Source organism: Hydra vulgaris, chromosome 15 (assembly GCF_038396675.1).
Source record: "Hydra vulgaris chromosome 15, alternate assembly HydraT2T_AEP".
Classification (NCBI taxonomy): Eukaryota; Metazoa; Cnidaria; class Hydrozoa; order Anthoathecata; family Hydridae; genus Hydra; species Hydra vulgaris.
Window position 1 is genome coordinate 26,192,501 of NC_088934.1, and position 14,747 is coordinate 26,207,247.

The window sequence follows — 14,747 nt, forward strand, 5'->3', positions numbered from 1 at the left end:
AAATTAGAAAAAGATTTTGGCTAGTTAATTTCAAGCAATTTAAAATGGGAACCACAAATCAAAATTGCATCATCTATTGCAAACTAAAAATGTGTAATATCCAAATCATTCAAGTAAAAAGATACTAAACTAATAAAGTTGCTGTATGGAGTCCTCATTGTGAAAAAAATATATATTATAAAATATTTAAACAAATGTAACAAAATCTGTATCAGAGTTACATCATTTCTCATACAATGAAAGATTAAAAATAATGTAATTGACATTCTTAAAACACCAAAGAATATTAGATGAACTCATACAAATGTATAAGTGGTATCATAATATTGAGAAAATAACTTGGAAAATACCACCAGAGCACTCATGCTCTTCAAATATTTCAGGTCCATTTTCAAATATTCTTGGTAACAAATATCATTTATAAAGTGACAAGAAATATTTAAATTATAGACATGAGAGATTTTTTACAAACAATAAGGTTAAATTTTGAAATAGATTGTCATATGAAACAATATAAGGTAAAAATATTAACTTATCTAAAGCTAAGCTAAACTTAATTGAGTATATTTGACTTTCTCATTTTGTCTGTAATAAATTTAACATGGCATTAAGTCTTACCAGTATTGTATTATTATCATTATTATGTGCTATGGAAATATTTTGTGATTAATTTAAGTTTAATTGTCCAATACATGCTTAAGTCCATTTTCTATTTAACGGGTCCCAAAACTTATCAAAATTTTTTTTTAAAAAAATAATAGATAAATTTAGTATTCAAATGAAGGGAAATTTCATATAAATCCATAAAAAAAATGAAAAAAAAAAAATATCAAAAAACTTATCAAAAAATAAAAATATCAAAAATTTCATGTTTCTTATATTTAATAAAAAAACAGTAGTTTTTCTGCAATAAAATCTAAAAAAATAATTATTGGACAATTAATCTTAAATTAGATAAAGTCAAAAAAAAAAAAAAAAAAAAAAAAACCCAGGAGGAAATAAACGTGTTTTTTTTTGCAACTCTACATATACAGTTAATTTCTGTTAAGTTAATTTTTTAATTTAAATTAACTCAAACTTCCAAGAGACAAAGAAAATGATTCAAATTAACAAATGTTTTACTAAAGAGAACTCCTGTTAGGTTCAACTTTGGCTGATATGAGATATCAGTTCTTAGTTATGGCATCTGAATCTGAATCTTATTCACGTTAAACAGAGTGTACAGCATGAATAAATAATAATGAAAAAAGTTTAGCAACACAATGACTTCTGTATTATTTGGTAATGATACTGCGTCTTAAAGCTAGCAATCTTTTTTTAAGAAATTTATTAAAACTATAAAATAGTTATCAGTACTTTTAACTGTATTTTATTATGATTTATTTTGTAACAGTTTTAATATAGCATTATTTTATGTCCACTAATGATCAATTTTATTCAGATCTAAATGCAACAAAAAAAAAAAAAAAAAAAAAAAGACCACTGTGTGTCATGTTTTATGTGGAATGACATCTTAAATCAAACCTTTTATTCAAATTATTTGAATTTTTTTATTTCCCATACGAAAAGTTTGAGTTTTCCAGTGTTCGACTTATAAAAGTTTGTGTTAACCAGTGTTCGATATATATATATATATATATATATATATATATATATATATATATATATATATATATATATATATATATATATATATATATATAAATATGTGTATATATTTATAAATTAATTTATTGCTCTGTTCTTTTAAGAACATTGAGCACTCTATTTGTAGAATACATTTAAAATTATATATATATATATATATATATATATATATATATATATATATATATATATATATATATATATATATATATATATATATATATACTTAAATGTATATATATATATACACACATAAATATATATATATATATATATATACATATATATTTACATGTGTGTGTGTATAGACACATACACACACACACACACACACACACGCGCGCACACACACACATATATATAAATAATTTTAAATGTATTTTACAAATTGAGTGCTCAATGTTCTTAAAAGAACAGAGCAATATCGTCATTCTTAAAAGAACAGAGCAATATCGTCACCCTATTTATTATATCGTCACCTGAGAATTGGTTTGTTGAGACCAATTTAAATATTAAATGGTTAAATTTTAGAAGGGTATTACTGCTCTCGTATTTTATTTATATCTACTTTAGGTGTCTCAATGTATTATCTTTACTTAAAAATTATTATTAATATGATACTTAAAGTCTATTTATCTAAAATTAAAGATATTGCACTGAGTGTAAAATCTTTAACAATTTTATAGGATATTTAATAAAATATTTGGATAATTAACAATTGAAAGTACAATTTTGAAATTCAATAAAAATGGACTTTCAAAATTGTGCTTTTATTGTACACAATTTTTTTTTATTTTTGTGTGAGGAATTTTAGAAAAAAGAAAGGTTGTTGATAGTCTAGAAAATTTGTGGAACCATCTGTAATATTTTGAAATTACTTGACTTTGCTGGCATTTTTTAATAATTTTACCATATTAACCTAACTGTATATTTATAAATTTTTTTAATATAACGCTCTTGAACACTGTTTATTGCATCAAGTTCATATAAATTATTGCGTACAGCTCATAAATTTTTTTCTATCACTTCAATGTTGCGACTGTCTTCTGATTTTTGTAATGTTAAACTTAAATAAGTAATGCTAAACTTATTGAAATTTTATTTTGTGGAACTCTCCAACAAAAGAATGAATTTATTATTATACGAAATTTCTATATTTTGAAATATTTTTAAAACTTTAATTAAATAAACAATTAAGCACCCATTCAATTAAGGTTTGTTAAAAAAATTTAATGGTTTGAGCCCATTCAATTAAGGTATTGATATTGAACAAAATGCCATAAATAACATTTTTTTTTGGATTTTGAACAAAAAAAGATCTGAAAATTCTGATAAGCAATGCCGATTCTGTATACTTTATAATAGATATTGAACAAGCGTATCTTTAATTAAAATTCTGTAACAACAACTCATTTTTGGTAAAAAGTGGATATTAAACAAACCAATTCTCAGGTGATATATATATATATATATATATATATATATATATATATATATATATATATATATATATATATATATTTATATATATATATATATATATATATATATATATATATATATATATATATATATTTATATATATATATATATATATATATATATATATATATATATATATATATATATATATATATATATATATATATATATATATATATACGGACACACACACACACACAAAGATTGCAATACTAACACTCACTGTGCAAGTTCCATTCTAAATCTCCAGTTCCTAGAGTTGTCAGTATTAAGAAATTCACTAAATATATGCAAATAGTCTTTCTGCAAAGATGTGGGTAAAACTTGAATGAAGTTAGAAAGATGTTTCAACACACCAATTCGAACCTATTATATAAATACATAAAACAAAGCATTACAATTAGTAAATACTGTTTTGCCCCTAGCAGGGCTATAATCAATTTATTTTAGCAACCTTGGTACAACAACAAAAATATATATATATTATTCTTATAATATATATATATATATATATATATATATATATATATATATATATATATATATATATATATATATTATATAGATTTTATAAATGAATTATTATTTTACATTTTTTCCCGTAAAATATAACATTTTCTAAACTAAAATTAATTAAAGTTTTTTTTACATTTTTACAAGTTTTTTTGATAATTTTTTTCTTAATATTTTTTTTAAAATAATAATTATTCTTGAAATTTGTATTTAATTTCGTTTTATTTGAGATCCAACATGAAATACTTTGAAAAAAAAAAATGTTGTTGATAATAATAGGGACTCATTAAATTTTTAAGGGTATTGGGGAACCCCTTGAAATATTTATTTAGTCTAAAAATTTTTAAATCTAGTATTATATTATTTTATAAAGCACTTTAGTAGGTAAGAGCAGATGTTTTTTAAAAAAAACTGTTTTTAAAGATCATCTTAATATATACATACATAAATGCAGCATTTGACGCACATGGATGATGTCATACAAAAATAATTTTATAGCTTGCTGCTGCAAAGGAATGCTGCTACATCGACTAAGGGTTGGGGCATGAGGCAGCAAGCTTTTTATTCATTATATACACTGTGTGCGTGTGTGTATATATATATATTTATTTATATATATATATATTTATTTATATATATATATATATATATATGTATATATATATATGTATGTATATATATATACATGTATGTATATATATATATGTATATATATATATATATATATATATATATATATGTATATATATGTGTATATATATGTGTATATATATGTGTGTATATATATATATATATATATATATATATATATATATATATATATATATATATATATATATATATATATTAGTGATGTACCGATTAATCGGCATCGGCATCGGCTTAATCGGCCACTTTTTGTACAATCGGAATCGGTATCGGCATCGGCCTTTTTTTATTAATTTACCAGTATGCATTACCGATGGCATTTTAATACTTTTATCCTGCATTTTGATAATTATCAAATAATAAATAATCTAAACATTATGCTTCGCTTAGAATATTTAGAAAAATTGTTTATTTTGACTTTGTTTACAGGCAAGTTTATTTATTTGAGTCCAAGTATTTGTTTACCAGTATGGATTACATGGAAAAATTTACCCAATTTAAAGCTCTATGGCTTTATATCTTCAAAACTTTAATAATTAGTTAATTCATCGGTATTGGCATCGGTATCGGCCTTTTCCTATCCATCGGCATCGGTATCGGCATCGGCCAAAAAAGTGTTATCGGTACATCACTAAAATATATATATATATATATATATATATATATATATATATATATATATATATATATATATATATATGTATATATATATATATATATATATATATATATATATATATATATATATATATATATATATATATATATATATATATTGTTTGATGTAGTGTTATATTTTACGGAACTTTAAGTTTCATGCCTAACAGCAATCATCAGCCATGTATTAAAAAATAAAAGGTTAAAATGATAATCATTATTACGGTGACATGAGTTCCAATGACTCCATGGTAACAAAATTTTGAAAGTTTTAAAAAAATAATGTGGTGTAAACCAACCAGGATCAATCTGTGGTATCAAATGAGGAAATAAGGAATTTATTTTTGTGCCTACATTTTGAGATTATTTCACTCCTTGTGTTAAGTAGGTTTTCTCCTTTATACAGCAAAATTCGAAACTTCTTGTTCAAACAGAGGTTGCAAACTCTTGATGCTGAATTGTATGGTTTGCATTGTTTAACAATCTTCCATCTGACAAAAGATGTAAAGTTTTTTCTTTTAATTTCCATACTTCTTTAGATAACTCTGTATCATTCTTATATCTAATTACATTAAAGGATTTTAAGTGGTTTGCATACTGAACTTTAAAAGATGTTTCACTGAGTCCAAAATACACATTTTCTGTGTATTCTGGATTGTTTGAATAAATGGTGGCCTGATAAACAATGTTAAACATGAAAGGCAATGGTTGTTCATTAGACATTTGGATTTGTCAATGCAGTTGCATGTCTTTTCATTAATTTTTTGCCTCCTTATGTAAAGTGTTTTTATTGTGAGAGTTAATAATGGATGATGGCAATCATAAACGCAAGATAATTAGGTATAATCCTCCTTTGAGTGCAAATGTTGTAACTAAAATAGGTAAATGCTTTTTGAACCTCATCAACCTCCACTTTCCAATTAACCACAGACTTCAGAAAATAATTAATAGAAACACAATTAAAATAAGTTATTCCTGTATGCCAAACATAAAATCCATTATCAACTCTTACAATAAAAACACTTTACATAAGGAGACAAAAATTAATGAAAAGATAATTCTCTACAACTAACCTGTCAACAAGTTCACTGTTAGTTTTTTAAAAATAATTTACTTTTATCAAAGTAATACAGAAAACTTACCAAAAAAGTTTGTAAAAAAAAAAAAAATGCACACAAACTATTTTATTGATTTAGAACTTTCTTCTCAACAAACTTTTCTTTATAATAATTTATTTTAAACATTTTGATAAGACCTAAAAAGGAATTGGCGTTTATGCAGCTGTTAGAAAACTTATGCTGACGGCCAGTGATCAGCTCATAAGATTAAAGTGGTGTAAGCAGAAAATTGTGTAGCCTTTGTGGAAGCAAGGCATTTTTAGTGATAAAAGTAACTTTAAATAGAAAAAACAAAGTTATTGCTAAAATATTAAAATAGAAAAGGAATAGCAATTGCTTTGTTGTACTGAGGTTGCAAGGTGGCGGGAGGTTGAGATTGCAAGGTGGTTGGTATTTGGGGTTTCTTTAATTTTAACAGAGTGTGTGTAACATTTATACAGGCTGAATCAACCAACATATGTAGACACTAGAAAACTACATGGTTCCATCAGCGGACATGCTGATTGATCAAAAAAAATAATGGCAATTTCAACTAGATTTAGAGCCTGCCCACACAGCTTGTACAGTGAAAGCATGGATGAAAGAAAACAAAGTAGTTTTATCGTCCCGGATAGCTTGATCACCAGATTTTAATTCAACAAAATTTAATTGGGCTTGGTTGGAAAAGAGTTAGTCAAGGTACAAATAAGATCCATACATGGTCTTAAGCAAGAACTAGATTCCAGTTAGAGAAGAGTTCAAAATGAAATTTGCAACAACCTTGTTAAATTAATGCTTAAATGTTAAATTAATTGTTAAATAATTTATATAATATTTTTGTTGCATTACTTTTTATATATTGCAGTTTTTTTAATTATATTTTTTGTTATTATGTTAGATAACATTTTTATATACAATTTATGTTTTGTATGTCATTCAAGACACAAGATTTGTTTAAAAAAGTCTTTACTCTTAAATAAAAAAAAAATGTGCTCAATATCTCCTTTAATTTCTATTTTATGTTAGTTTTAAATATGCTTTAAGCAAAAAATTTTAATACGCCTATACTTTTTGAAAGCACTACATATATATTATATACACACACACATACACAAACACTAGGGTGACCTTGAAAATTTTTTTAAATAGTGTACTGGGACCACCTAAATGTGTGTTTATATATTGAAATAACACTGAGTTCAAAAAAATTTAAATGAAATATGATTTTAGAGATGATTTAAATATGATTTAGGGATAAATATGATTTTAGGGATGCTGCTTGACCCTTTATTAATTAACAGGTCCCTTATGTTTTAAAAAAGTCTTTTAAAACTAGGTCAACCTGGTACTCAAAAGAAGTGAATTTAAACAAAAAGCTTAAAAATACTATTTTAGAATAATATTTACTTTAGAATTTATTGCTTAACTTTATTGATTTTTGAAAAAATTTTTAAAAAGGACATTTTTACAAGTTTTATGACAATGTTATTTATAATAATAATAATAATAATAATAATAATAATAATAATAATAATAATAATAATAATAATTGTTTTTGAACTTATCGATAAATTTGACTTATGAATTCCAGGTTGAGCTACTTTTGAAAGACTTTTTTTCCCAAAATATTAGGAACTCATTAAATAATAAAGGGTCTAGCAGCACCCCTAAAATAATTTTTTTTATATAAAAACTTTCAAAACTTAATGTTCACTTTCTTTTATAATGAACTAAAGTTATAATGTATGTATATATGTATGTATGTATGTATGTATGTATATATATATATATATATATATATATATATATATATATATATATATATATATATATATATATATATACATATATATACACATACACACACACACACACACACAAATTTAAAAAAACAAACCTCATCAAGATCTTTAAGAAAACCATTAAATACTGGTACTAGGTCATTAACACTTATTTCCTGCCCAAGTATAAGAGCTAGATCATGCAATGAAAATGCAAGAGTTCGTCGAACTTTCCACTATCAAAACACAAATTGTTTAAAGAAATAAAATAAATATTAAAAAAATTTAAAATTATTTAATATCTAGTAAACTACAAACAATATGTGTTAAATACAAAATAAATAACCTGCATATCTACAGACAGAAGATTGTAAATATCTTTTACACAATTCCAGTTTTCACGACCAAGAGCTAACACCACACCTGGTAATGTAAAAGCGCAATGTCTGGATAACTCACCATCTATAGTTTGTGCTTTAGTTGGTTCTGTCATTGAAATAAAATGAGCCAGAAGAGCACTTGGAACTATGTTCTTCAGATTAAAAAAACAACAACATAATTTGAGTGGTTAAAATGTGATGCTAAATATCATCAATTTAAATATCAACATATATTAACATCAGTTACAACTACAATTATTTTCTATTTTTCAATCACTTCTAATTGTGAAATGCAATAACAATAATACAATTGTATTATCATTTTTATTTAGTTATATAACTTTTACTATTTGGAAGTAAAAACTTTTAAATAGCCAAAATTTTGAAAGTTTCATAACATTCTGACAAAAAGTTTTTTAACTAGTTAGTTTTTGTATAAAAGTATTAAACCTTCTAATAACATTAAATCTTTAGGCTCATATAATGTATTAAAACTAGTGTAGTATCCATAATTATGGAAAAACATAAGTGCACCAAACTTTTATATCTTTTGTTTAGCTAAACTCAACTGTGAATCTGTATGACTGCTTTATAAGTGTAAACTTACATAAGTGCAAAACACAAACAAAAACATGAATTATTACAAATCTGCTAACTGACATAAGAACAAACAAAATATTTGTAAATACTGGCTATATATAATACAAATATATAACAGACTTATGTTGAATATATATATAATACAAATATATAACAGACTTATGTTGAATATATATAAAATAATAAGTATCAAATACTTGTTATATACGCACCTTTAAGTTGAATATCTATAAAATGTCAATTAAGTATCAAAAACTGGTTATAATTATATACTTATGTTGAATATCTATAAGATGTCAATTAAGTATCAAAAACTGGTTATATATACACACGGTTTGCACGAATCCTGATAATGCTAACCTAGCTGACCCAATCAGCTGGCTTGGCATAGGTGTCACAGGGTACCTTGGTGGGTACCTTTTTTTTTTCTTTTTTTTTTGTTAATTCACCTCCTCAAAGCTGAGAAGGCCACTACAGACGAGGAGGCTACTTATTTGTGGTATTACCCTCTCTTAACTCTATAACTCTAAAACACGAACCTTGACAAACAAGGCCGCTGCGCGGAGAAACGAGTTAAGCACGGTACTACCAGGGACGTGGTGGGGATTGAACTCGGAACCTTTCGCTTATGAAGCGAGCGCTCTACCACTTCACCACTACCGCATGTACCTAGTGTACACATCAAGGTACCTTGTGATGCAAATTTTGAAATCTTTTAATTTTGTCTGCAAAAAATAATTTAATTTGAATGTTCAATTAAGGTGAAACTTTATAGAGCCACAATAAAAACACTTAAAAATAAGAACCACATGATATACCTTGATAAAAAATTGGTGCAAATGGCAAATGTAGCATACAGCCACACCTAACTCTGGATAAAATTTCAATGGATTGGTTAACTGGTTAAAGATTTTTGGCAGTTTCAATTTATATTTTGTTAGTTTTGTTACTTATTCCTCAAAACATTACTGATTACTTTGATATTCAGTCACTATTTTCAAAATAATGGCTGCAAGAGCGTTCTACTATGTAATACCAACAATTTTTGTAATAATTGTTTTATTGCTACAACTACCATTTTCATTTTACAAACCAAAATATTTATTTGCTATTTAAAGTGTGGTTTGAGTTGGCTTATGCATTGCATAAAAATATCAGCATTTTCTAAGGTATAAGCTACTGTCAAAATGCATGAAAATGTTAAAAAAAGGCATGAAATGCTTTTAAAAGTTTCACCAAAAAATTTAGATAAAATTTAATACAAGTGAGACCTGAAATATAATTTGCCAAACTAGTCATTCAAAGCCGCAAGAAAAACATCCTCTTGGAGTACAAACCACCATTGAGAAAGAACTAAATGTATGTTACAGCACATGTTTCTGCCCTTAAGGAAAAGGTTTGCCTCACCAATGCTCTCAAATAAAGTTCAAGGAAAATCTCCAAACTTTAGCAGCAAAAGATGCCAGAGCAGTCGAACAAATTGCATCTCGAGTTATTTCCAATGTAAAAAATATCCCCTGAAAGAACTATTTTCAACTTGCTAAAGCATCTGGCAGGCCTCCACTTATAATTACCCCAGGTAAATAATTATACTTAAATATAGTGCGGTAGTGGTGTAGTGGTACTCGCTTCATAAGCAAGAGGTTCCTAGTTTGATCCCCACCATATCCCTGTTAGTACCACGCTCAACTTGTTTCTCCGCGCAGCAGCCTTGTTTGTCAAGGTTCGTGTTTCAGAGTTATAGAATTGAGAGAGGGTTATAACCACAATTAAGTAGCCTGCTCGTCTGCAGTGGCTTTCTGGATCTTGGGGAGGTGAATTAACAAAAATAAATAAAAATAATAAAATGAAAAAATTTTGAACTATATATTCAAAGAAAATTTAAAAAAGGTTTCGGGAATTATATTTTTAACAAGTTTCTAATCACTTAAAAACGAATAAAGTTTATTACTTTGTTCAGAAGTTTGTTTAAATCTAAAGGTTTTAAACAAACTTCTGAACAAAGTTTAACATAAAGATAAAATATGTATGTTTTGGTTTCAGCTCAAAGTAGTGCCCAGCCACTATCAAATGCTCCAAAATTGACCACTCTAGCTTTTGTTAATGTACAATTAAGTACATGACAATCAAACAACGGATTAAAGAAACTGGTCAGAACTGTAAACATCAAGCCGCAAGGTGGTAGAGCCAAATAAGAAATTCTAAAGAACAGGGAGCACTTGAGTGATTTATTCACCTGCAGTGACTTACCAATGGAAAAGGAGATTCTGGTACAGTTCGGGTTGTTGCTATGAGCAATGATATATCAAGTCATGAGAACTATGTTATTCAATATTGCAAAATTTCTGGTGGATATTTTCTTAACCTCCGAATTGATGGTGGTAAATGTTTTCTTAAGTTTTGTTTCTACTAGCTCACCATATCAAAAACAACTTCTCACTCGAAAGACTGGCAAAGACACTGTTAAAGTCACCATATCAAAAACAACTTCTCACTCGAAGGACTGGCAAAGACACTGAGTTAAAAGACAAATTCTTGTTGCAGTACCAGAAGATTTGCTAGAAACTCACTTTAACATTGAAAAAATCTGGTCACTGATATATGCAAATAGAGTTAAACTAATTTTGGCTTACAATATGAAAGTTGCAAATATAATTTTTGGTCTTCAAACCCAAGTATGCACCCTTGTACATGTTATGACGTAAAATCCAAGTGTCTTGCCAAATCACTGGCAAGACACTTGGATTTTACTAAATCAAATCTAGCCTTGATTCTTTTCAGCAAACTGGCAGGGTTGTTGCTTGTGCAAAGTTGTTTAACAATGTCATTCAAAAGCTATTTTTCAGTGGGCCTGACAATGTTTTGATTTTGGAAATAATCCAAAATCAGAATAATAATGATGGAATTGCATCTTTTTATAGGAGTTGACAATTATCTTTTCAAGATACTTAAAAATGCTTGGTAGAAGCTGTTAAGTGGCCAGCTGTCTTCCACATTTAACTGAGCCCATATCATGGGAGCCAGTTTGAGGGAAATTAATGCAGGAAGCTGCATTTATTTCCCTCGAACTGGCCCCCATGATTAAAAATGTGGGTGTGTTTCAGCAATTTGCTGATACAAACTCGGTTCCCAACATTTTTCACATAACTGAAGCATTCCAAAGTTTCAATTTAGTTATAAAAGCTTGCTTTGGATTTATCCTTCAGCCGAATTTTGTTGAAATAATTAAAATGAAAACTGTAAAAAAATGAATACAAATTGAAAACAATGCCTGTTTAAATTGCATATTTTCTAGTGACGCAAAAATTATATTAGAAACAATTTATATTCAGATATGTAAAGAGCTTACATGAAAAACCATTTTTATTCCTTTTTATAAAACTAGCTTTTTATTCCAATTTTACAAAAAACAATGATAAAGTGCAAGAAAGGTTTTGAATAACAACAAAATAAAATATTTTTTGGAAAGCTATGACATTATTCAAAGTTAATAAAGATTTTTACAGAGATTCTTAGCATTTTGCAAACAAGAGTAGATTATTTTTACAGATATTCTTAGCATTTTGCAAATAAGAGTAGATTATTTTTTATAGAAATTCATAGCATTTTGCAAACCAGAGTAGATTATTTTTACAGAGATTCTTAGCATTTTGCAAACAAGAGTAGATTATTTTTTATAAAGATTCATAGCATTTAGCAAACCAGAGTAGATTATTTTTACAGAGATTCTTAGCATTTTGCAAACAAGATTATTTTTGCAACAACTTTATTTAAATACAAATTAGAACAAATAAAAACTTCATAATTATCAACTTTGAAAAAAAGTCACAACTGCCATATAAATACAGATGATTTGCCAATGATTCAGCCTTTGCAGTAAATCATCCAAATAGTAAACCAACAGAAAATTAGTTATTCATTGTCTTTTATAAAAAGTTTACAAGTTAATATGTTAAATACTATTGTTGAAAAAAATTACAACAAAAAAAAAATAAATCTTAATTTGATTTTAATTATTACAAATTCCTCAATGCAATTTAAGTAAAACACATTGCTAAAAACTTGAATTCATAAATTTATTGTTTGATGATACATCTTATTTAATTCTAAAACTATTTGACTGATTTAGCCCACTACCAAATATTTAGTTTGCTATTTGTTCAGTTTTGTTTAGTTATTTAAACACTAAACAAAAATTAACAAAATAAAACACATAACAAAGTAAAATACAGAATAATCAATAAAATATTCATAAAACATATATTAGCCTTTATATATTATAAAAAGATATTTAGTATAAAGAAACAAAGTTATAATTATTTTTCTTTGGCTATTTAAAAGTAAAATCATAACTTGTACTTATTTAATTCCTTTTTATTACTAATTATTTACACTAATTACTAATTATTTACACTGCTTCAAAAAAAACTTTGAAATAAAATTCTTTATGAATGAAATTTTTTTTTTTAAATTTGTGTTCCAAAACATTTTTTCTCAGCATTTAATAACATAATTAATTATCATTATTAAATTAAAAATTAAAGATCATGAAAAAAAGTTGTAAAATAAAACTAAATCATTAAAACGATTTTATAGTTACACAAAAGTTAAGGACTTAGATACTTTATACTTTACAAAACATTTAAACCAATGTGAACTCTCTATTGCTACATCATAAATGCTCTGACACAAAACAAAGTTTGACAAAAGTTTGGTAAATAAACACAAAAACAGAACAAATTAGTCATTATTTATTTAATGTTCATTTTTTGTTGCATATTTTGTTCATGCTTTTTAAAATATAAATATACTTCTTTAAAAAAAGCAAATATTTTTTATAAATTTTTCTTATAATACATAAAAACTGTTTTTAAATAAACCAAAACTAGTATTTTTAATATGTTAGGACTTGTTTTTTAATACATCAAGACCAATTTTTTTATACATCAAAACCAGTCTTTTTAATACATCAAGACCAGTGTTTTTAATATATTAAGACCAGTTTTTTTAAGATATTAAGACATACCTGTTTTTTAATATGTTCAATATTCACAGATAAATTATGAATAGTACTGTCAAAAAGATCTTCTTCATCAAAGTTTCCTTCAAAAATTTTTAAGTAATCATTATCATTAGAATGGTTTGAATCTATTGTATCAGTCTTATCAAAAGAATCATAAGATGGATCTTTAGGTAAATATTCCATAGTGTTGTCAACATTATCCCTTGATTTTGAGTCTATTATCACATAAGCGTTTAAATATTCAGGAGAACTTTCTAATGAATTATCAGTAGCTAAGCTTTGATTCGCTTTAATATCACAAGCTAAAAATTCGTTTAAACTAATATCAGGTAACGGTACTCGCCAAAACTCAAAACTGTTAAAATCATTCTGTGGGTCAATGATTTGTGGGGAATTATTTAGAAGTTTACTATCATATGGCTTTGACATACTAAATAAAAGAGTGTTATAATCAATGATATAAAAGAACTTAAATACTTTTCAAAACTATTATTTGACAAAGTGAGATAAACTTTTGATATGCTAAAAAAAGTGAGATTAAAAACCTGGAAGATTGAAATGAATCAGTTTCTATAACTGAAGGAATTTCTGGTTTTTGCAATTCGCACTGATATAAAATACCATCTTCAGTTACATCAAATCCTGTTCTGCCAGGGTCAGCAAACGTAGCAATAAACTGACCAAGGGCTTGATAAGCTGCCATTTGTACCTTTAAAATAATATGATTAAATAAAATAATGATTAAATAAAAATGTTTTTAAAACTATGCATTAATAACTCTTGAAATTTTTCATATTACCCAACGAGATTTATCACAAAGAAGCCCAACAAAGAGTGGTGACAGTGTTTTGTATTTCACTTGACGAGAACAAGCACCAGAAACTGCCATAAATGATTCAGCACAAGCCTTTTTAAAAGC

General features: G+C 26.0%; 1 protein-coding gene across 2 annotated transcripts in view; it reads right to left on the bottom strand.

Moving 5' to 3' along the window:
- Positions 1-14,747, bottom strand: part of LOC100202434 (serine/threonine-protein phosphatase 4 regulatory subunit 1) — a 58,745-nt gene that overhangs the window by 10,500 nt on the left and 33,498 nt on the right. For both annotated transcript variants that reach the window (XM_065819906.1, XM_065819907.1), the window contains exons 10-15: positions 14,628-14,735; positions 14,374-14,537; positions 13,832-14,258; positions 8,172-8,357; positions 7,942-8,061; positions 3,353-3,495 (exon numbers count right to left, since the gene is read on the bottom strand). In XM_065819906.1, the coding sequence (XP_065675978.1) occupies positions 3,353-3,495; positions 7,942-8,061; positions 8,172-8,357; positions 13,832-14,258; positions 14,374-14,537; positions 14,628-14,735 (1,148 nt within the window). The remainder of the gene's footprint in view (positions 1-3,352; positions 3,496-7,941; positions 8,062-8,171; positions 8,358-13,831; positions 14,259-14,373; positions 14,538-14,627; positions 14,736-14,747) is intronic.